The sequence below is a fragment of the Stomoxys calcitrans genome, chromosome 5 (assembly GCF_963082655.1).
Source record: "Stomoxys calcitrans chromosome 5, idStoCalc2.1, whole genome shotgun sequence".
In the NCBI taxonomy this organism is placed as follows: domain Eukaryota; kingdom Metazoa; phylum Arthropoda; class Insecta; order Diptera; family Muscidae; genus Stomoxys; species Stomoxys calcitrans.
Window position 1 is genome coordinate 109,950,019 of NC_081556.1, and position 21,482 is coordinate 109,971,500.

The 21,482-nt window shown below is 37.7% G+C and overlaps 2 protein-coding genes and 1 long non-coding RNA gene across 3 annotated transcripts; 2 read left to right on the top strand and 1 right to left on the bottom strand.

The window, feature by feature from the left end:
• Positions 1 to 2,638: 2,638 nt before the first annotated feature.
• LOC106095859 (uncharacterized) lies at positions 2,639 to 6,172 on the bottom strand. The gene is made up of 8 exons (XR_001222807.2): positions 6,033 to 6,172; positions 5,778 to 5,835; positions 5,489 to 5,578; positions 5,184 to 5,293; positions 3,883 to 3,935; positions 3,419 to 3,691; positions 2,968 to 3,027; positions 2,639 to 2,781 (listed from the first exon to the last, which is right to left on the bottom strand). It is a non-coding gene; the product is annotated as an uncharacterized LOC106095859 (long non-coding RNA).
• Positions 6,173 to 7,347: 1,175 nt separating this feature from the next.
• Positions 7,348 to 8,917, top strand: LOC106095831 (uncharacterized). The gene is made up of 5 exons (XM_013263225.2): positions 7,348 to 7,621; positions 7,707 to 8,031; positions 8,086 to 8,247; positions 8,314 to 8,442; positions 8,541 to 8,917. The coding sequence occupies exons 1-5, from the start codon at positions 7,477 to 7,479 to the stop codon at positions 8,716 to 8,718; spliced, it is 939 nt and encodes a 312-aa protein (XP_013118679.2). The 5' UTR covers positions 7,348 to 7,476; the 3' UTR covers positions 8,719 to 8,917.
• Positions 8,918 to 15,761: 6,844 nt separating this feature from the next.
• LOC106095759 (juvenile hormone esterase) lies at positions 15,762 to 21,029 on the top strand (the record flags this gene model as incomplete). Its single annotated transcript, XM_059369901.1, has 6 exons — positions 15,762 to 15,783; positions 17,098 to 17,159; positions 19,327 to 20,361; positions 20,427 to 20,725; positions 20,795 to 20,927; positions 20,982 to 21,029. Coding segments are annotated over 6 exons (1,599 nt in total), but the record flags the coding sequence as incomplete, so codon positions are not given.
• Between the last annotated feature and the right edge of the window lie 453 nt (positions 21,030 to 21,482).

Below are 21,482 nucleotides of genomic sequence, written 5' to 3' on the forward strand. Positions count from 1 at the left end.
GAGTTCTATGCGTTCTATCTCTTTTTAGGCAAGCAAAGAATATTGAATAAGAACTGTTATGCTATTGGAGCTATATCAAGTTATGGTCCAATTCGGACCATAAATGAATGCTGAACATTGCAGAAGTCATTGTGTAATATTTCAGTTCAAGAAGCAAAATCGGGAGATCGGTGTATATGGAAGCAGACGGATGGACATGGCTAGTTCGACCTAAAATGACAGGACGATCAAGAATATATACACTTTATGGGGTCTTAAGCGCATTTTTCGAGGTGTTACAAACAAATGACGAAATTAGTATACCCCCAACCTATGATGGAGGGTAAAAGAATTTTGGTGATTTTTGTTAAAATTGTAGGAGTTTAAAATTGTAATTCATTGCCATTGTTTCCCATGTTAAACGCAGCATGCAATTCGCGTGAAATTTTCGTTACCATAGGAAATGCATGGACATATCCTAAACGAAATATTCGTTACCGGTACCGTTACCGAAAATTTCGTTTGCAGGTACGCGGTACGCAGCTCATAGGTACTGATGAATTTTTTCTTACAACTACAAATAAAAATGTGTTTTAATAGCTTCATGGAACATGAAACAGAGTTATTTGCAACAAGAAACGACTAATTACAGCACATATATTCTTTAATGGCCAAAAATTATTAAAATTGGTTTAAAATTATGAATCGATGTTTGTCGTCATCTTGTATTCTACACAATTATTTTCAGTGGCGGCATAAATTTCTTGGCTGCAACCGAAAACTTCGCGAGAGGTGCATACTAGGACAAGATTGACATATCCTAAACAAATATTTCGTTACCGATAATGTCGCTTGCTGGTACGCAACTCAAATGAAATTTCCTTTGCGTAACATGGTGACATAATAGACATTGCAGACTTTTTTCTTGCAATTACGAATGGTAAAGTGTATTTTGATACGCCCATGCAACATGAAACAAAGTTATTTGCAAACAAAAAGTTTCATTCCAGTGCATATGTACTTTATTAGCCAAAAATTATAAATCGATGTAGCCATCTTGTAATCTACATACTTAGTTTCCAGTGGAGACATAAATGTCTTGGCTGTAACCAAGATATATTCATTTGCAGGTAGTGGCAGTTGCCCAACAACAAAATATTGAGTGCACTATCTGTCAAAATCAGTGATTAGTGCAACTTTGACTTTGTGTATGTTTCTAGTTCGCGCAATTTTTCTTTGTTTTGGTATGTTTTGGTTCTTAACTATAATGCACACACGCAACCAAAACCCTATGACAGATAGCGCACTTTGCGAAAAAATTGTACTCAGCTGTTTACGGTACACTACCTGCTAATTATGTCATGTTCACACCACTCGCTGCATATTCGTTGCCTTTGAGAATATTAGGTGAGATAAACAAAAGACATGCAATGCAGTGCACGGCTTTTGTCATATTCTCTTTCAATGAATAGTGTTGAATGGATTCATAGGCATAGAAAATTACATTCAAACCGTTGCTGATTCGTTGTGAGCGTTTTGTGCCTCGTGATTAGTGTCGTGAGCATGATTTCACTCACACACGAAGAATTTTAGTCAATCACGGTCACGCACGATCATGTGATAGATTTGGATCTCACTCACGAATCACGTGAATGAGAACTCACGACTCACGTGCATACCCTAATGTTAATGCATGTCTTATGGAAATAAAAATTTCGCCAGAGGTGGATACTGGATCTGGACAATCCCATGGCAGCTGGTTGTAAGCACCGGATTGACCTGATGGAGTCTTCATCGGCAAGGGCTGCCGCCTCAGTGTATAACACACTGCTACAACAACAACAGCAGCAACAACAACAACTGGATCTGGATATTCAGATCGAGTAGCCACCTCTGGCCACGGGCCCGAGCCCCAAAAACAGACTTCATATTCGGGTTATTGGGGTCAAAATTAGGGGGTATGCAAAAAATTAAATTTTTTTGCGAACTACCCTGTGAAATACAGTTTTGCCCAACAGTGTCAACAGTGATTTTCGGGCAGGCACAAGGAGGAAAACACCCAAAGTACAATTGGATAACGTGGGAAGGTTTTCCTTGAAAAATATTCTGCTGCATTCAATTAAGTGGTTAAGTGACACAATTTATTGTTTGGTCATGTTTGCAGAATATTTGATTTGCCAATTTTGGTTTAAGCACAAAGTTAAGTTTTGTCCAATTTAAGAGAGCAAGAAGTGAATATATTATAATAATTGTTTAATTATATTTTGTTGCTTAATTTCTTAAAAAAAGACGAAAATTAATCGATAATACATACCATAACCAAAAAATGTGAAACTCGATCGCAATAAGTCGATTGCGCATGCCAGAATTAAGCCCCTGATTTCAGACTGTCATAATAACTCTACCTAGTATACTCTCTCCTCCTATGATGTTGCAAATGTAAATTTGCCCCTGAACATTACATAAGGGAACAGGGGCAAACTTCTCACATATAGTGATATCTGATTCAAGTTTAAGCTCAATGATAAAGCCGAGTCCGAACGGCGTGCCGCAGAGCGACACCTCTTTGGGAAACCCAGGCGTTTAGCGTCAAAGGCGGACATGGTAATCTCTGCGCTACGGTGGCCTCCATCCCATGAAGTTAGTTATAAAAAAAGGGTTTATTATTTTATATTTTATTAAAGATTTTAAAAAATTTTTCTATATCAGTAACAGGCTACATTTTGTTCTCGAAAACACAGCTTTTTGTTGTCAAATCAAATGAGGCTTTCTATAAACGCGGTTTTCCATAAACGCTCGAACCTAGTAAGGATAAAAAAATATATAAAGACAATTAATTTTGTGTAATTAATTTTTTTAATATTAGCAAAGCAAAAATATCAGACATCTAAGGAAGGATAAAGGTCAGCACTACTGTTACTAGGTTGTACTAAAATAAATTTCATCATGAGCAATACTAAAAGCGTTTACTTAATCATAGGTACACACCTGTACAAACTGGGGTAGAATCACATTTTTGTAAGGTGAAAGTAAACCAGCGCATCACTCCTGCAAGTGAATATAAAAAAATTTAGCTATATTTAGTTAAGTTGAAACAGAGAGTTAAACATAATTATAAAGCAATGATTTCAGACATCTAAGGAAGGATAGAAGGTCAGCATAACTAGCTCAGCTACATATGAAAGAATATCATCATGGATTGCGTAATTATCGTTATCTCAATTCCATTGAATAATTTTAATCGCTTAAAACATTTTCCTTTATTACAGTGGTAGACATAGGCTTGAAAATAGTTTGCCCACTAGGCACATACAGACGTTTTGGGAATTTTGTTTATATATTATTGTACAATAATTCGGACTGTCCCCATGTGTAGTAGCGACACAAATATTCAATGGAATTAAGACATAGTAAAACTTAGTTTATTTAAATTTCGCACCTTTAAATAAACCTTGTCATAGCAAGCTTTGTTTGCTTTGCAAAATTTTCCAAGAATATCCTATAAGCAACGACTAACAATATGCTGCTGAGCGATGCCTCTGTGTAAAGAAACTTTACATGGTTGAAGGTCTGCTAAATGTCGCCAGCTTAAGTGGGAGAATGACTCCTGGAGAAATTCAAAGATGGTCGGCGTCACAGGCGGAGTTGCCAACTAATGCGCCTTGATAGCCTTCAATCTATAGGCATCTTTTTATTTTCTTTAAATCATTTCCTGCAAGAAATAGATATGTACAAACATTAGTAATTTTGATTAGCCTAACATTCATTTATACATATTGCAAATAACAATGTCAGACATCTAAGGAAGGATATAAGGTCAGCACTATTACTAGCTTAGCTACTTTAAGAATAAATATCATCATGAAATATAAATAAAAAAAAAAAAGATCAAAAAAGGCTTACCGTACTACTAAGCTATCTGCGTTCTTTCGTGGCTGCTTAGGTAAATGAAGAATCTAAAATTAAAAAACAAAAAATTCTTGTAAAATTCTATATCTGTATTTTAAATGTGCTAATAATTAAGATGCCGATTATAGAAGGCAACTCAACTATAGTTGCGTTGCCAGAAGATAAAAATCATGAAATAAAAAATACTGTAAAGAGTAGAGTAAAACAAGGAGTTCCCCAAGGTGGGGTGATATCAGTGCCGTTTAACCTCTACCTATCCTCCATTCCACCCCCTCCAGACGGCATAGAGATCGTATCATATGCGGACAATTGCACGATCATGGAATCAGGCCCCCACCCATTGTTGACATCTGCGATAGGTTGAACGTCTACCTCAACGAACTTGTCTCATATTTCGCTACAAAAAATCTAAAGATATCTGCCACCAAATCTTCAGCCTCAATGTTCACTACAAATACGCGTGAGGTGAATACTGAGCTGAATGTGATGGTCAATGGAGATATGATTCCGACATTTAATAGCTCTTACACATTCTCCCCACATTCCACAGTAATTTGCGATAAAGTCAAAAGTAGAAACAAGGTCCTCAAGTCACTTGCTGGCAACATTTGGGGTGCAGACAAAGAAACCTTGTTGACTACGTACAAAGCATTTGGCCGGTCTGTGATAAGTTGTGCAGCGCCAGTGTGGTCTCGTCAGCTTTGTGATACGCAGTGGAATAATATTCAGATCTGTCAGAATGCTGATCTCCCAACGGCGACGGGCTGTCTCCTCAGTTCTCAAATGGACCACCTCCATCAAGAGGCAAAGATCCTACCAGTGCGAAGACAAATACATGCTGTCTAAGCAATACCAATGTTTTGGCAATACCTTTTGGGCTATTGTCGCAGACACCATCCAAATTATCATCTTGTGGATAGATATCCCCCGCCCGGAAGCCTTAAGGTAGATCTACATGATCTAGAGCGTGAGATTCACCCTTACAAGATAGAACCTCTAGGGCAAGCAGGTCTTCACAACATTCAAATGCGGTAAATGGCTACCGGGTGAATGTAGTCCTTGAAAAACGACCGCCTCCCATTGCACCTGAATAAATTTACCTCCCCCGGCATACCAGAGTAGTTCTGGCCCAATTAATTAATTAAGGTATTTATGCTTATATATTATAACAAAGCGAACAGAATTAGCGTGCCAACATTAAAAATTGCTTCGGTGAGGCTTTAGAATGGTGCGATGCTAATAATAAAGCAACACTTAAAGAGAAACTAAAATTGGGTATTAAGAAAAATACATACCTTATGTGTTACATGAGGCAAACTTTCTCGTAATGTTGGTGAGCCATGTCACATGCTTGTCTCACGAAAAAAAAAATCACATTTCCGGCCGCACGGCATGCTATCGATTCCTGTAATAGACAAGAAATGTGGGATTAGTTTGTTTCATTCTTAAAAATATTATTGTGTATTTTATAAATCAAACTATCAGGATTAGCATATCAACATTAAAAGTTGCTTTGGTGAAGCATCAGAATGGTGCAAGGCCAATAAAATATCATCATTAAGTAAAATCAAATTTGTATATATAAAAACTATGGACTTACTGTGTGCAACATCCAATGCATCTACATTATCAGTGTAATGAATTCTCATATTTCATAAGCAAGTAATCATTCCAAGCTGTCAGGTAATATCTGCAAAGAACCACAATTTTCATCAATTTCACTCATAGTTACTTTTTATTATTATATTTTAACAAATAAAAATTCAGGATTAGCATATCAACATTAAAAATTGCTTTGGTGAAGCATCAGAATGGTGCAAGGCCAATAGAATATCATCATTCATAAAATCAAAATGTGAGTATATAAAAAAAAATATGTATGAACTTACTGTCTGCAGCATCCACATTATCAGTGTAATTAATTCCCTCAAGGCTTGCTATCGATTTCTGCAATAGAAAAGTTATTTGGGATTAGTCAGTTTCATTCTTAATAAAACAATAAAAAATTGTGTGTAATTTATAAATGTCAGGATTAGCATATCAACATAAGAAATTGCTTTGGTGAAGCATCAGAATGGTGCAAGGCCAATAAAATATCATCATCTAATGTTTAATCTACCATTATAAAACTGAATATTTCTTACCTCAATTGCTTTCATTTTTCTTAAAATATTGTTTACTGGCCATTCAAAAAAGTACGACCAATGCAAGCCAGCAGACCAGCAGCAAAAACAAAATTGAAATTGAAGGTCCACTTCTTCACACGTTTCCCAATAAAAAGGAAGCGGATTATGTTTTTTGACAGCTGTGTCTCTATACTGAACAGTAATTAGGAAGTGTACAGGAAACTTATTTAATCACTAACTCCAGAGTTGTTTCCAAATCTCATTAAAACGTCAAATGCAAGGCGTATTTAATAAGGTGGCCACATCGGCGAATTGCGACAACAAAGCATCTTTTTGGGAACTTGATATGTCAAAATTTTTAAACAGGGCGAAGAAAATTCGCTTTGGCATGTGAAAATTTCGATAAATTTGCTTCGACCAATCAGAAAGCAAGAAATAACCAAGTAAAATGTTCAAAATTCCAATTAGCTCCAGAGGTTTTACCCACAAAACCATCAAAATGGCAGATTTTAATAGTTTTCATTAGGTTATTGTAGCCGTACATAGCCGTCAAATGAATGCTTATATTGATAGGCACGATATCAACGTATACTAACAAATGGCCCATTTTTGCCCCTTGGATATCTGTGGGATTTACGGGACGGAAAGTTTATTGGCTACGGGGAAGACGAGGTGTGTGGCCGTTCAGAGTGCATACAGTATGCTGCCAAAATTGGCCAATGAACTTGACGTGGTACAATTCACCAATACTAGGTAACTTGGTATGTTAAGGGGACATCTCCTAGATGTGATGGAGTTGACGCTCTCACTACTGAATGTCCTGAAAAGCCATTGCGATGTCAGGACTTTGACCTTACGCTGGAAACACGGCAGACTTTAGCTTGATTTGTGGGGATGAGGAGGAGTCATAGACGGTTGAGCACCTATTATGGTTCTGCCCTGAAATTGCATTTCCTTATTAAATTATCTTCATGCAATAGTCCTTTCGCCATTCTTTACTATTCTTTACTACTATTGGGTTGCCCAAAAAGTAATTGCGGATTTTTCTAAAATCTTAAAAAGATGTTTTCTTTGATCCGATAAAACGGCACTTGCATGGTACAATTAAAGGCCTGGTTATGCTCTCGTAAACTTACCGCAAAAGCATGGCGAAACAACAGCTATTCGCGTGAGACCACCTTTTCAAAACCACCTTGTAAGCATTTGAAATATCTTTAATAAATCATTGTGTGTTAACACTCCCTTATATTTACCATTTTCCGATTGATTGTTACGTTACGTTGCGCTACACTACGTTGCAATAACAACAACAGAAACCAATATTAGCAACAACAACAGTATCGTTGGCAGATTGCAGTGTCTTAGCTGTTTACCTATTAACTTTTTATTTAGTTAGCCTATTAGCTGCACGATATCCCACTACATACGTCTCAAACCGAGTAGCCAAAAAAATAAATGAGAAATGACGAAAATTAGCGGCAGTCATTTGTTTTTGTTTATTCTTGGTTTACTCTGTTGCTCCTGTGCTGCAGTGATCGAACAGGTGGATGATGGTGATTTGATTCATATGCTTACCGGGCGAGAAGATAACGTCATCGTTTTGTTCAGTAAGTAAGGTTGAGTTACCGGAGGCTTATATACATACCTACATCTTAATTATGGCTTATTAAATGTATTTTGTTTTTGCTATAGCAAAAAACAACTGCCAGGAATGTGATGACTTGGAATTGGTTGTGGAAAATGCCCAAAAAGATCTAAAGGAGACTGTGGGAGCTGTTGTTGTGAAGGCTCTTAATAGCCACATGGTCAACTTGTATGATCCAACAAAGGAGCCGGCATTGATATATTTCCGACGTGGCGTACCACTGTTGTATCATGGTGAAAAGAATCCGGAGGACATTGTGCGTATGTTCAGCGAGAATAGTGAGCCGGCAGTAAAAGAGCTGGCGGATGACAATTTTGAACATCTCACCCAGGCATCGACAGGAGCCACAACTGGAGACTGGCTTGTCTTCTTGTAAGTCCATGGATTATAGTATGGAATTTACAAATTCAAATTGAATGTTTTTAGCTATTCGGCTGACTGTGTATTTTGTCTACGCCTTCATGCTACCTGGGAAGCTGTGGCAGCCCATCTTAAACATCGTTTGAATGTGGCTCGTGTCAACCGTTTGGAAGCTGGCATTTCCACAGCCAAACGTTTTGGAATTACTGAATCTCCCGAGTTTATATTGTAAGTACCTTGTCATGCTGAATGATTGCTTAAAGACTTTTTTCTATTGACTTATTCTATGTTTAGATTACGCCAAGGTAAAATCTATCGCTACAAACCCAAGCAGTACACAGCACAAAAGTTTATTGATTTTGCTACCAAAGAGTATGCAAAACAAACAAACCCAGAACAGGTTCCCGTCGAGGAAAACAATATGTATGTAACACACACATAATAATGTATTTTGTTAAAGTTTTAATGGTAATTTGAAGAACGCTAATTATGATGATTCATTTGATGTTTTTTTTTTATAGCAATAGCTTCATAACCGACCAGTTAAAATCTCTTGCCGACAACCAACAACTTATTTTGATTATCGCTGGTATATTGGCCGTTGTCATATTGGTTGTGGTGATTGTTGTGTGTAAAGCCTCTAAGCAGAAGGCACCACCAACAGTGAAGAAATCCAATAAAATTAAGAAAGCCAAATAGAGATGCTTTCTTATTTGGACAAGAGTGGGCGAACTAGAAGAAGTAGTACTTCCAAAACCTAAGTGACTGCCAACATTCCTTATAATCATTCGTAGATTTTGAACAAAAAGATATTATGTACATAAGCACAAATCTATATTTCTATTCTTTTTTTTTTGATTTTTTAAACTAAGAGAAAAATATATATTTTTGTAATGAATTTTGTGACCACTTAAAAATGTTCTTTACTTCCTAGAAGTTGTATATATTACAAGTAAAAATTGATTTCTATAACTTTATCTACATTTATATAAGAGTTGCGTGACTGACTAATTGCTGGCTGACCGACTGGTCATCGCCCAGTCCAAACGGCTAAAGTAGAATAATAAAATTTTGCTCGAATGTTGGTCTTGGACCATAAGCACGGGTTAAGGCTGGATTTGGTGATATTCGTACGTGGGCACTAAAAAGTACCAATAAGTACGAAAAGGTACATATTTGCCTAGTGCGAACGGAAAGCGCTAGAATTATGTTCTTGGACTCAAATTTAAAAGCGTCTCGAAAAAATACAACAAATTAAGGAAAATCGTACCCAAAGTGGGGGAAATAGTACGTTTAGTAGCACAGTTGGTACTATTTGAAACATTCTATGTAAACTACTCTAGAGCTCTAAATTTTGGAATTTAGTTAAAATATGGCCATCTAAATTGTGGGACAATAAGAGTTTTTGAAAATTTGTACATTCAGGTACTAAAAAAGAGTACCAAAAAGATACAAAATGGGTTAACTTTGTACGGGGCGGATAGAAAAAGCTGGAATTTCGATATTTGGCTTAAAAGACATCTGATGCAATAAGATGAGGCTGAAATGAAGAAATGAATAATAGTACTAGTGAAGGGAGAAAACGTATGTTTAGTACCGCAAATGGTACCATTTCGCTCTTTCTTTACAGATGGAGCATGAGGTTGGAAATTTGGCATGTAGGTACATCTAAAAAATATATGATGGGTGAGTTGATTTGGTAGTTTCATCTATAAAAAGTAGCTAGAAGTCTGGAATTTGGCATGTAGGTACAAGAGGGAATTATATAATGGGTGACCACTATCCTGATCCTGCACCAAAATCGGGAATCAAAAACGGGGACAGTGTAGCGGACCACCGGGATGCTTATAATATATAAAATTATATCAGTTTATATGTGCATTATAACGAAGAAACTCAAACCGACAAAAGCATTCATACAAGCAAGAGCACAAGAAGATACATCTGCTCATGGACGTTGGAAGTCATAAAAGAACAAGCTTTAGGATCTTAGGACGGTACTTGTGAAAACTTGGTACTCCGGTATTCTCATCTTGGAGCTCAAGGTGTTAATAGTCATCCCATGTCGGGATTTAGTATATTATCGGCACGGGATAGCTGAGAGCACCACTCAGGCTGAAACTTTGAGGTCCGATCCGAGAAGCTTAGCTGCGAGCTACCAGGCGCGACTATAGGTTGCGGATAGTGGAATGCTCCTTACGGAGAAGCTGCAACGGCAGTCGCGGACAATTAGCGATATAGGGCGAAGAGTCTGCGAGCTACTGGGCGCGACTATAGGTTGCGGATAGTGGAATGCTCCCTACGGAGTAGCTGCAACGGCAGTCGCGGACTATTAGCGATATCGGGCGAAGAGTCTCAGTAAGAGGCTTCCATATAAACCGATCTCCCGATTTGACTTCTTGAGCCCTTACAAGCTGCAATTTTTGTCCGATTTGCTTGAAACTTTGTATGTGGTGTTATGCTACAACTTCCAACATCTGTGCAAAGTGCGGTCCAAATCAGACCATAACCTGATATAGTGTGTGCCACAAAAAAAAAAATCGACATCGATGTTTTCCCTTTGAGATGAAACCACCCTAATGTACTAAGTCCAACTTTCTGCTTTTGACTGGGTTATCTAGATGCAATGTTGTTTTTTTCTTCTTTGAATTATAAGCACAAAAAACGCTTAAATCATTTCAAAAGATGTGTACAATAGGTATTTAAAAGTGATAGCTGCTGCATTCGTGCTCAGTCTATCAAAGTTTTATACCATTGACGGGTGTTTAAATTTTTGTGCATACATTTTAATAAATTCCTCAAATTATAGTAAACATTTTTGTGTGGGCCACTGTACAAATTCTACTATGCGGAAATGTTCAATCGACAAACTCACCCATAGTCTGCCCCAAAAAACTGGTTTGCATAAGAGACTCAGAGATGACCGGTTATCAAATTAAAAGTTTTGAAGCATTTATGGGTATATCCTTTGCTCTGCCTCCAGTTTGACCTTTGAGATTTAGTGTGAGTATGAACAAATTCGTGAACGAAAGCAAATGTGATCGAATGACTCTAGTGTGAAGATCTGCGAAGTAACTTAAGATAACGAGAGAGAAGGAAAATATATAAATATATATAATATATAAATATAATAATAATAAACCATTTGTTTTTTGAAAAAAGGTGCACAATTTTAAAGCTTAAATAAAAAAGCCGGCTAAGTTCGGCCAGGCCGAATCTTATATACCCTCCATCATGGATCGCATTTGTCAAGTTATTTGCCCGGTATCTATTTATAGGCAAACAAAGGATAGTGGATTAGAAATGCTATGCATATCAGGTTATGAACCGATAGCTGGAGTCATTTCAGCCAAATCGGATAAGAATTGAGCTCCATTGAGGCTAAAAAGTGTATATGTGAGATCGATTTATATGGGTGCTCTATTAGGTTAAATACAGATTTAGGTCATACTTAACAAGTGTTTGGAAACTCATAGGGCAAACCATTGTGAAAAATTTCAGCTGAATCGGATAATAATATACGGTTTTTATGGGAACTATATCCGGTTATAGATCTATTTGAACCATACTTGGCACTGCTATTGAAAGTCATAGCAAAACTTTACCTGCAAAATTTCTAAAAATTGGCTGGTAATTGCGCCTTCTAGATGCTCAAGAAGTCATATCTGAAGATCCGTTTAAATTGCAGTTATATCAGGTTATGAACCGATTTGAACCGTACTTGGCACAGTTGTTGGAAGTCATAACAAAACACTTCATGCTAAATCAGCCAAATAGGATGAGAATTGCGCCCTTCAGCAACTCAAGAAGTCAAGATCCACGATCAGTTTGTATGGCAGCCACATCAGGTTATGAAGCGATTTGAACCACACCTAAGACACTTGTTGTAAATCATAAAAAAAACACCTCATGCAAAATTTTAGCCAAATCGGATAAGAGGCTCAAAAAGTCAAAATCCAAGATCGGTTTATACAAAACATGGACCGATATAGCCTATTTATAATCCAACCGACCTACATTTATAAGAGTATTTGTAAAAATTTTCGAGCGGCTGGCTTTAATACTTCGAAAGCGTGCTTTCGACAGACAGACGGACGAACATGGCTTGAACGACATATAAGGTAAAGAGATAAAAAATATATATACTTTACTAGCTGAGCCCGCCTCTCTCGGCTACGCCTTGTAATGCTATGTTGGAGAGGAGTGAAAATGTATTCCAATTTTTCTGTGGATTTTTCTACTCTCAAATACCTCTTGTTTAACCCCACATTGCAGTGGTCAATAAAAAGTTCTGTTTGGGGGTGGGGTGGACACCCAGAGACTCAATTTCGTGCTCTACTCCTAAAGACCTTTCATTAAAGTTCCATATTGCCATGGCTGGTAAATATGTCCGATTTGAGGGTTTTTTTGAGGTTGGAGTGACCCACAAAACTCTTAGTCCCACAATTGGATATGAGATTTGTTTTCTACTCTGAAATACCTTTTGTTTGATACCCATATTTAGTGATTGGTCTATATATCTGTTTGGCAGCTTTTGGGGGTTGGCGGGCCTCCCAGGCACCCCACCCCAGATTTTGATACCAAATTTGTGTTTTTACGTTACTGTTACTGTGCAAACAAAATTTCGCTTAAATCTCTCTATACATCTCGGAGATCTGGTGTTTTCCAAAATTAGGGTAATGGGGAGGGTCCGCCTCCCCTTCATTTATAAAAAAATTAAGTACCCTAATTTCACCACGGGTCTATAATGCACCCTCTTTGATAATGCTATGTTGGAGAGGATTCCAATTTTCCTAAATTCGGCCGGGCCGAATCTTATATACCCTCCACAATGTATGGCATTTGTCAAATTCTTTGCCCGGTATCTCTTTATAGGCAAACGAGGGATAATTGATAAGAACCGATGTGCTATTGGAGCTATATCAGGTTATGAACTGATTCTGGCCATACTTGCCTACGGTGTTGGAAACCATAGTAGATGCCATTGTGCAAAATTTCAGCCAAATCGGATAACAATTGTGCCATCTAGGGGTTTAAAAAGTAAAATCGGGAGACCAGTTCATAAGGAAGTTATATCTGGTTATGGACCGATTTAGACCATATTTGGTACGTGTGTTAGAGAAGCATTGACTGTGCAAAATTTCAGCTGAATCGGATAAGAATTACGCTCTCTAGAGGGAGCTTTATTAAGTTATGGGCCGATTCAGACCATATTGGGTATGCATGTTACAGATTATAGAGGCATTGATGTAAGAGAGGTCATAAAAACAGTGACTGTCCAAAATTTCAGCCAAATCGGATAAGAATTACGCTCTCTAGAGGTTCAAGAAATAAAACCGGGTGATCGGTTTATATGGGACTTATAGCAGGTTATGAACCGATTTAGACCATAATTGCTACGTATTTGGTTAGAGATCATAGAAGCATTGACTGTGCAAAATTTCAGCCAAATCGGATAAGAACTACGTCCTCTAGAGGGTCAAGAGTAGAATCGGAGATCGGTTTATATGGGAGTTATAGCCGGTTATGGACCGGTTTAGACCATATTTGGTACGTATTTGGTTAGAGATCATAGAAGCATTGACTGTGCATAATTTCAGCCTAATCGTATAAGAAGTACCCCCACTAGAGGGTTAAGAAGTAAAATCGGCATATCGGTTTATAAGGGAGTTATATCAGGTTATGGGCGGATTCAGACCACATTTGGCACGTATGTTAAAGGTCATTAAAACATTGATGTTAGAGGCCATTAAAACAGTGACTGTGCAATTTTCAGCCAAATCGGATAAGAACTACTCCCTCTAAAGGGTTAAGAAGTAAAATCGGGAGATCAGTTTACAAGGGAGTTGTAGTAGGTTATGAACCGAATAAGAACGTATTTGGCACGTATGTTAGAGATGATCTAAACATTACTGTTATAGGTCATTAAAACAGTGACTGTGCAAAATTTTAGCCAAATCGGATAAGAATTACTCCCTCTATAGGGTCAAGAAATATAATCGGGGGATGGGTTTATATGGGAGCTATACCAGGTTATGGGCCGATTCAGATCATATTGGTTGCGTATGTTAGAGATTATAGAAGCATTGATGTTAGATGTCATAAATACAGTAGCTGTGCAAAACTTCTGCCAAATCGAATATGAACTATGCCCTCTAGAGGGCCAAAAAGTAGAATCGGGAGATCGGTTTATATGGGAGTTGTAGCAGGTTATGGACCGATTTAGACCATATTTGGTACGTATGTTAGATATCATAGTAGCATTGATTGTGCAATCAGCCAAATCGGATCCGATCAGCCAAATAGGATACGAATTACGCTCTCTAGAGACTCAAGAAATAAAATGGGGAGATCGATTCATAAGGGAGCTGTATCAGGTTATGGGTCGATTCAGACCATATTTGGCACGTATGTTAGAGGTCATTGAAACATTGATGTTAGAGGTCATAAAAACAGTGACTGTGTAAAATTTCAGCTAAATCAGATAAGAACTACGACCTCTAGCACTTTGCAGCTTATTATGAAAAGTTTTTTAATCGACCACCTAGAAAGACAGCAGAGGAAAACTTTGCACTGGTTCACGGGATAACCTTGCTTACCATCGAGAAAGTCACATTTAGTGAACCAATAAATTATTTAATTAAGATTTATCACATAAAAAATCTCCTTGACAATAAGATTTAATTATAACAAAAGTAGAAAAAAAAAGAATAGAAAAAGCTTAGCACAAATTGTTGTACATCATTAATAAATTTTTAAGGTTGAAACATGTTCTACTACAACGGAATGTAGCGTCCGTTCGTTTGTCTGTCGAAAGCACGCTAACTTTCGATGGAGTAAAGCTAGGCGCTTGAAATTTTGCACAAATACTTCTTATTAGTGTAGGTCGATTGGGATTATAAATGGGCCAAATTGGTCCATATTTTGATATAGCTGTTATATAAACCGATCTTGGGTCTTGACTTCTGGTGGTTCTAGAGGGTGCAATTCTTATTCAATTTGGCCGAAATTTAGCAAGAATTGTTTTATTTTGACTTCCAACAACTGTATCAAGTATGGTCTAAATCAGTCCATGTCCTGATAAAGCCGTCATATCGTCGATCTCAAGATAAGGCTTCTTGGGCTTTTAGAGGGCGCAATTCTTATGGTTGAAATTTTGCGTGAGGTGTTTTGTTATAACTTTCAACAACTGTTTCAAATATGGTTGAAATCGGTTGATAACATGATATAGCTGCCATAACGAAACATGCCATGTAAAATTTCAGCCATATCGTTTAGGAATTGCGCCCTCTAGAGGTTCAAGAAGTCTAATCGGGAGATCAGTTTATATGAACTGATTTAGACCATACTTGGCATAGTTTTTGGGAGTCCTACCAGAACACAGCATGCAAAATGTCATCCAAATCAGATAAGAATTCACCCCTCTAGTGCCTGAAGAAGTTAAGATCCAAGGTCGGTTTATATGGCAGCTATACCAGGTTATGAATCTATTTAGACCATATTTGACACAATTGTCGAAAGTGATACCAAATTACCACGTGCTAAATTTCAGCCTAATCGGATAAGAATTGCGCTCTAGAAGCTTAAGAAGTCAAGACTAAAGATCGGTTTATATGGCAGCTGCATCGAAACATGAACCGATTTGGCCCAATTACAACTCCAACTGACCTACACTAATAGAAATTAATTGTGCAAAATTTCAAGCGTCTGGCTTTACTTCTTTGAAAGACGGACAGACGGATGGACGGACGGATAGACGGACGGACGGACAGCCATGGCTAGATCGACCTAATATGTCATGACAATCAAGAATATATTCAGACTATACTCTGTTTGAATATTGGAGACCATAGCAGAAATCATTGTGCAAAATTTCGGCCAAATTGTATAAGAATTGCGACCTATAGGGGCTCAAGAAGTAAGATGGGTTTATGTGCGCCCTCTAGAGGCTTAAGAAGTCAAGATCCGAGATGGGTTTACATTGGAGCTATATCAGGTTATAAACCGATTTAGACCATGCTTGTCATAGTTGTTGAAAGTCAAAACAAAACACTACATGTACAATTTCAGCCAAATCGGATAAAAATTGCCCCCTTTAGAGGCTCAAGAAGTCAGGATCCGAGATAGGTTTATAAGGCAGATATATCAAAACATGGACCGATTTGGCCCACTTACAAACCCAACTGACCTACACGTAAGTATTTGTGCTAAATTTCTAGCGTCTAGATATACTCCATCGAAAGTAAGCGTGCTTTGACAGACAGACAGACGGAGGGACGGCGGCACAGACTGACGGACATGGCAAAATTGACTTCAAATGTCATGACGATCAAGAATGTATATACTTTAAGGGGTCTTAAACGTTTATTTTGAGGTGTTACAAACGGAAGACCACCGTAGCGCAGATGTACGCAATGTCCGCTTATGACACCGAACGCCTGTGTTTGAATCCTGGCGAGAACATCAGAAAAAATTTTCAGCGGTGGTTTTCCTCTCCCAATACTGGCAAAATTTGTGAGGTACTTTGCTATGAAAAAACTTCTCTCCATAGAGGTATCGCATGCGTGCCACGCCGTTCGAATTCGGCTATAAAGAGAAGGTCCTTTGAGCTTGAACTTGTATCGGACTGCACTCATTGATAGGTGCCCCCGTCCTTAGCGGAATGTTCAGGGGCAAAATTTGCAAATTTGCACAAACGGAATGCCAAATTAGTATATCGCCATCCTATGGTGGAGGGTATGAAAGCAAACAAATGCAAATTAATTTATAGCTCCAAAGCTTATTTTCAAAACTAGTTCTGCTATATAAGAAATTAAATGAGAATTTGGCTTTTAGTGAATATCTAAATTTCGTAGGTAGCCTTGGTTATTGTATCTTCTGTTGCAAAATCGAAATTGAAATTTTGTGGATTCAAATCAAGTTTTAATTTGTGGTGCAATATGGGACTTAAATTTTTGCTAATGGCTTTAATGCCATTTGTACTATTTCAAAGGACATGGACTTCACAAACGCCACTAGTGTGTCCAAAAAATGTTGGCTGTATTAGTGGCGTTCTTATGCCTGGTTATCGTATAGAATATTTTGAAGCTTTCATGGGTATACCTTTTGCCAAGCCACCAGTCGGAGAGCTACGATTTAGTGTAAGTGGAAATCTTTTGAAGAAGCTTTAATGGCGACAAAAACACAAATTTGCCCATTAAGGAACAGGGGCAAACTTTTTACATATCAATGAGTGTTGTCCGATTCAAGTTTAAGCTCAATAATAAGGGACCTTCTTTTTATAGCGGAGTCTAAACGGTGAGCAGCAGTGCGACACCTCTTTGGGGAGAAGTTTTTACATGATATAGTAAAGGGTGTTTTTTTATCTATTATGTTTTTAGAAACACGTACGTTTCGTGTTTTGTTTCACTGTCAAACATCTTCAGTTTGGTCTATAATTTAACCATGAATAGTCTTACAAACGAACAACGCTTGCAAATTATTGAATTTTATTATGAAAATTTGTAAATCTGTAAAGAAAGTTCATCGCCAGCTTCTTCTTCTTCAGCGACGAAGCTCATTTTTGGCTCAATGGGTACGTAAATAGGAAGAATTGTCGATTTTGGAGAGAAGCATTGCAAGAGTTACTAATGCATCCGGAAAAGTCACAGTTTGGTGCGGTTTATGTGCTGGTGACATCATTGGACCATACTTCTTCAAAGATGATACGAATCGTAACGTAATTGTGAATGGTGAGCGCTACCGTGAGATGATATCCAACTTTTTTTTCACCCAAAATGCAAGAGCTTGCCATATAGTACGCGTAAAAATGTACTTATTGAGAGGCGAGTTCGGTGAACATTTTATTTCACGTTCGGGATGGTCAACTGGCCGCCCACATCGTGCGATAACACGCCCTTAGACTATTTTTTGTGGGGATATGTTAAAGCTCATGTCTATACAAGCAAGCCCGCTTCAATTGACGCATTGGAAGACAACATTGAAGCATTTATTGGTGAGATATTGATCGAAATGTTGGAAAGAGTATGCCGATATTGGACTAAGCGGATGGACAATAGGCACAGTCATGGTCAACATTTGCATGAAGTAGTCTTCAAACATTAGATTATATGGACCGTACTATCGATTTAAATAAAGATTTCATGCATTTTTCTGAATTTTATGTGTTTTTTTAAACTTTCCTATAGCTCTTAAAAAATCACCCTTTACCTCAGAAATGTCGCCAACATAAGGAGGGGATAAACACTGCTGAAATTTTTTTTCTGATGTTCTCGCCAGGATTCTAAACCAGTCGTTCAGCGTCATGGGGGGACATGCTGACTTCTGCGCTACGATGGCCTCCATCATGACAGCAGATGTTCTATAAATTCCTCGACATCGCCACAACTTTTGCTGAAATCGTTATTTATAAACCTTAAGTCTATCGGCATGTTTTCCAAACACTGATCGGTCATGACGTATGGACGGCATTAGCATTTGGCATACATGGAAATTTTGTCTTAATGACAAATTTTCCCAGAAATTTTGCCTTTGGACAGAATTTCGGTGAAATTTTGCTTTAAAGGAAAATTTTTTAGAAATTTTTACAAAAATGTCTTCAAGGAAAATTTCCTTGAAATTTTGTATTTAGAATCAATTTCATTGAAATTTTGGAAGGAAAGGGACCCAAGTTGAATTTGGTGCTCTTATTATTATACACTCCACCATAGGATGGAGGTATACTAATTTCGTCATTCTGTTTGTAGCTTCTCGAAATATTCGTCTAAGATCCCATATAGAATATATATATTTGATTTGGCTGAAATTCGGCATGACGTGTTTTGTTATGACTTCCAATAATTGTGTACAGTGTGGTCTAAATCGGTCCATAACCTGATATAGCTGCTATATAAACCGGTCTTAGAGGGCGCAATTCTTAACCGATTTGGCTGAAATTTAGCATGACGAGTTTTGTTATGATTATCAACGAATGTGCCAAATATAGTTCAAATCGGTCCATAAGCTGATATAGCTGCCATATAAACCGATCTGGGATCTTGACTTCTTGAGCCTCTATAGGGCGTAACTATTATCCGATTTGGCCGAAATGTTGTACAACGGCTTCTGCCATGACCTTCAACATATGGATATTGCTGTCATATAGATCGATCATCCGAGTTAGGGTTTAATCACACGAACGGCGCCCTTATTACCCGATTTCATTGAGATTTTGAACTGTTACTTGTATAGAGCTTCTCGGCAACTGAACCAAATATTATCAAAATCGGACTATAATTGATAAAATTTTTTTTATAATATATTTTCCAGCATCCCCAACCGTATCCACAATGGACAGATATTCTTAATGCTACCCAGCATAAAGAGGACTGTATACAAAAGAGTGCTCTTGTGGCAAATTCAAAAATAACTGGCAGTGAAGATTGTCTTTACTTAAATGTTTACAGACCAATAGTTGGAGATAATAAACATTTAAAATTACCCGTTATGGTGTTTATACATGGAGGCGCCTGGTTATCTGGTACCCATAACCCATTATTTTTGGGCCCTGAATATTTTATGGATACCGAAGAAGTTGTACTGGTGACAATCTCATATCGTTTGGGTATTTTTGGTTTCTTGTCAACAAACGACAATGTAGTGCCGGGTAATTTCGGCATGAAGGACCAAACATTGGCCCTCAGATGGATACAGCAAAATATAGCCGACTTTGGAGGTGATCCTCAGCAGGTGACCATATTTGGACAAAGTGCAGGTGCTGGATCGACTCATATGCATATGTTGAGCAAACACTCGGAGGGATTATTCCAAGCTGCTATATCCATTAGTGGGTTGGCCACTCTGCCCATTGGTATACAAACTGACCCCCTAAGAGTGGCTAGACTTACTGCTGAACACTGTCATATTCCGCATGCCTACAACATTAGTTCGCTGGAATTACTGCAGGCTTTGCGTTACGCGGACATTGAGTTACTTTTTGCAGCTGCTGATAAAATTAAATATTGGGAAATATATCCACAAATTATTTACAGCCCAGTGGTGGAAAATTTCAAATCTCCTGATGCTTTTATAACAGAACATCCTCGTGATATTTTGGCCAAAGGCAGTTACAAGCCTACACGCTTTATGACCGGCATTGTACCACAGGATGGAGCTGTGATGTCCATACCGTTGTGGGAATTAGAGCATCTAAGGAAATCTTTCAACAAGGACTTTGATCATCTGTTGGAAAAATCTTTGCAACTTCCGCATTTTAATCGTTCCCATTTGGATTGGGCTATGGAGATGATAGTCGATGAATATTTTGAGGGCAGACATGAGTTAAGTAAACAGGGAAGTTTGGAAGTAAGTCTTGAGTCTCTTTCGGCTCTCTCAAATCTAAAAACTTTTTTATTATGTAAATTTTTTAGGTATATAATGATTATGTTTTTGGCTACCCGTTCTATGAAACTGCCAGAAGCTTTGTTCAAACAGTGGACACCCAGAAATATCCCTTAAGTTTGTATATCTTCAACTATAAGGGTCCCTATTCCTATGCACCGATTTTTGGTGGAAATATGCCCAACCTAGACTATGGAGTTGTTCACTGTGATGATCTGATATATTTGTTTAGAATGCCAGCAGTGTTTCCAGACTTTTCCAAAAACTCCACAGATGCCCAAGTGAGTCAAGCTTTGGTGAAGGATTTTGTAGATTTTGCAGCTAATCGGTAAGTGGAAATTGGAAATCATTATGTACATTTTAGGGCACAATAAAATTCTGTTTTATATTCTTACAGAAATACGGCAACAAATCCGAAATGTACTAAGGACAATTTCCCCTTGAATTCCTTGAATTCGATGTGTGATTATGTCTCATATCAAAATGGTCCTTCGGGCTCGTTTATGGTAAAGACCGATGACAAATTCAATGTAAGACGAATGCTACTATGGGATGAAATTCTTCAAAATCATACTGAATTATAGATTCCTGCTCCAGATGGAGTGATAAAAAGCAATCGTTATTTGAGTTAAAAGGTGATTTATTTTTACAATTGAATTGGAAAGTATTTTAAGTTTTATTGTAAACTGATTATCCACACAAGAAAAAATAAAAGCGTTCCTGAAAGTCTGTCCTCTTAAGTAGAGACGACACACATCGAAATAAAAATTTTCGACCCAACAGAGTATATATATTCTTGATCGTCGTAAAACTCTAAAGCGATTTAATTATGTCAGTGTGTATCCGTCCGTCTATCCGCCCGTCTTTTCGTCTTTGTTTCCTAGTGTTGTAATCACGCTGCAGTCTTCAAAAATTGAGATATTGAGCTGAAATTTAGCATAGATTGGTATATCTTTCATACGCAATTTCTTCGGTGGGTTCATCTAATATTGTCCTGATCGGACTATATTTATGTGTAGCTGCAGTATATACCGATCTGCCAGTCTTAATGTCATAACATGCGAATTTCTAATCCGTATTCGCTA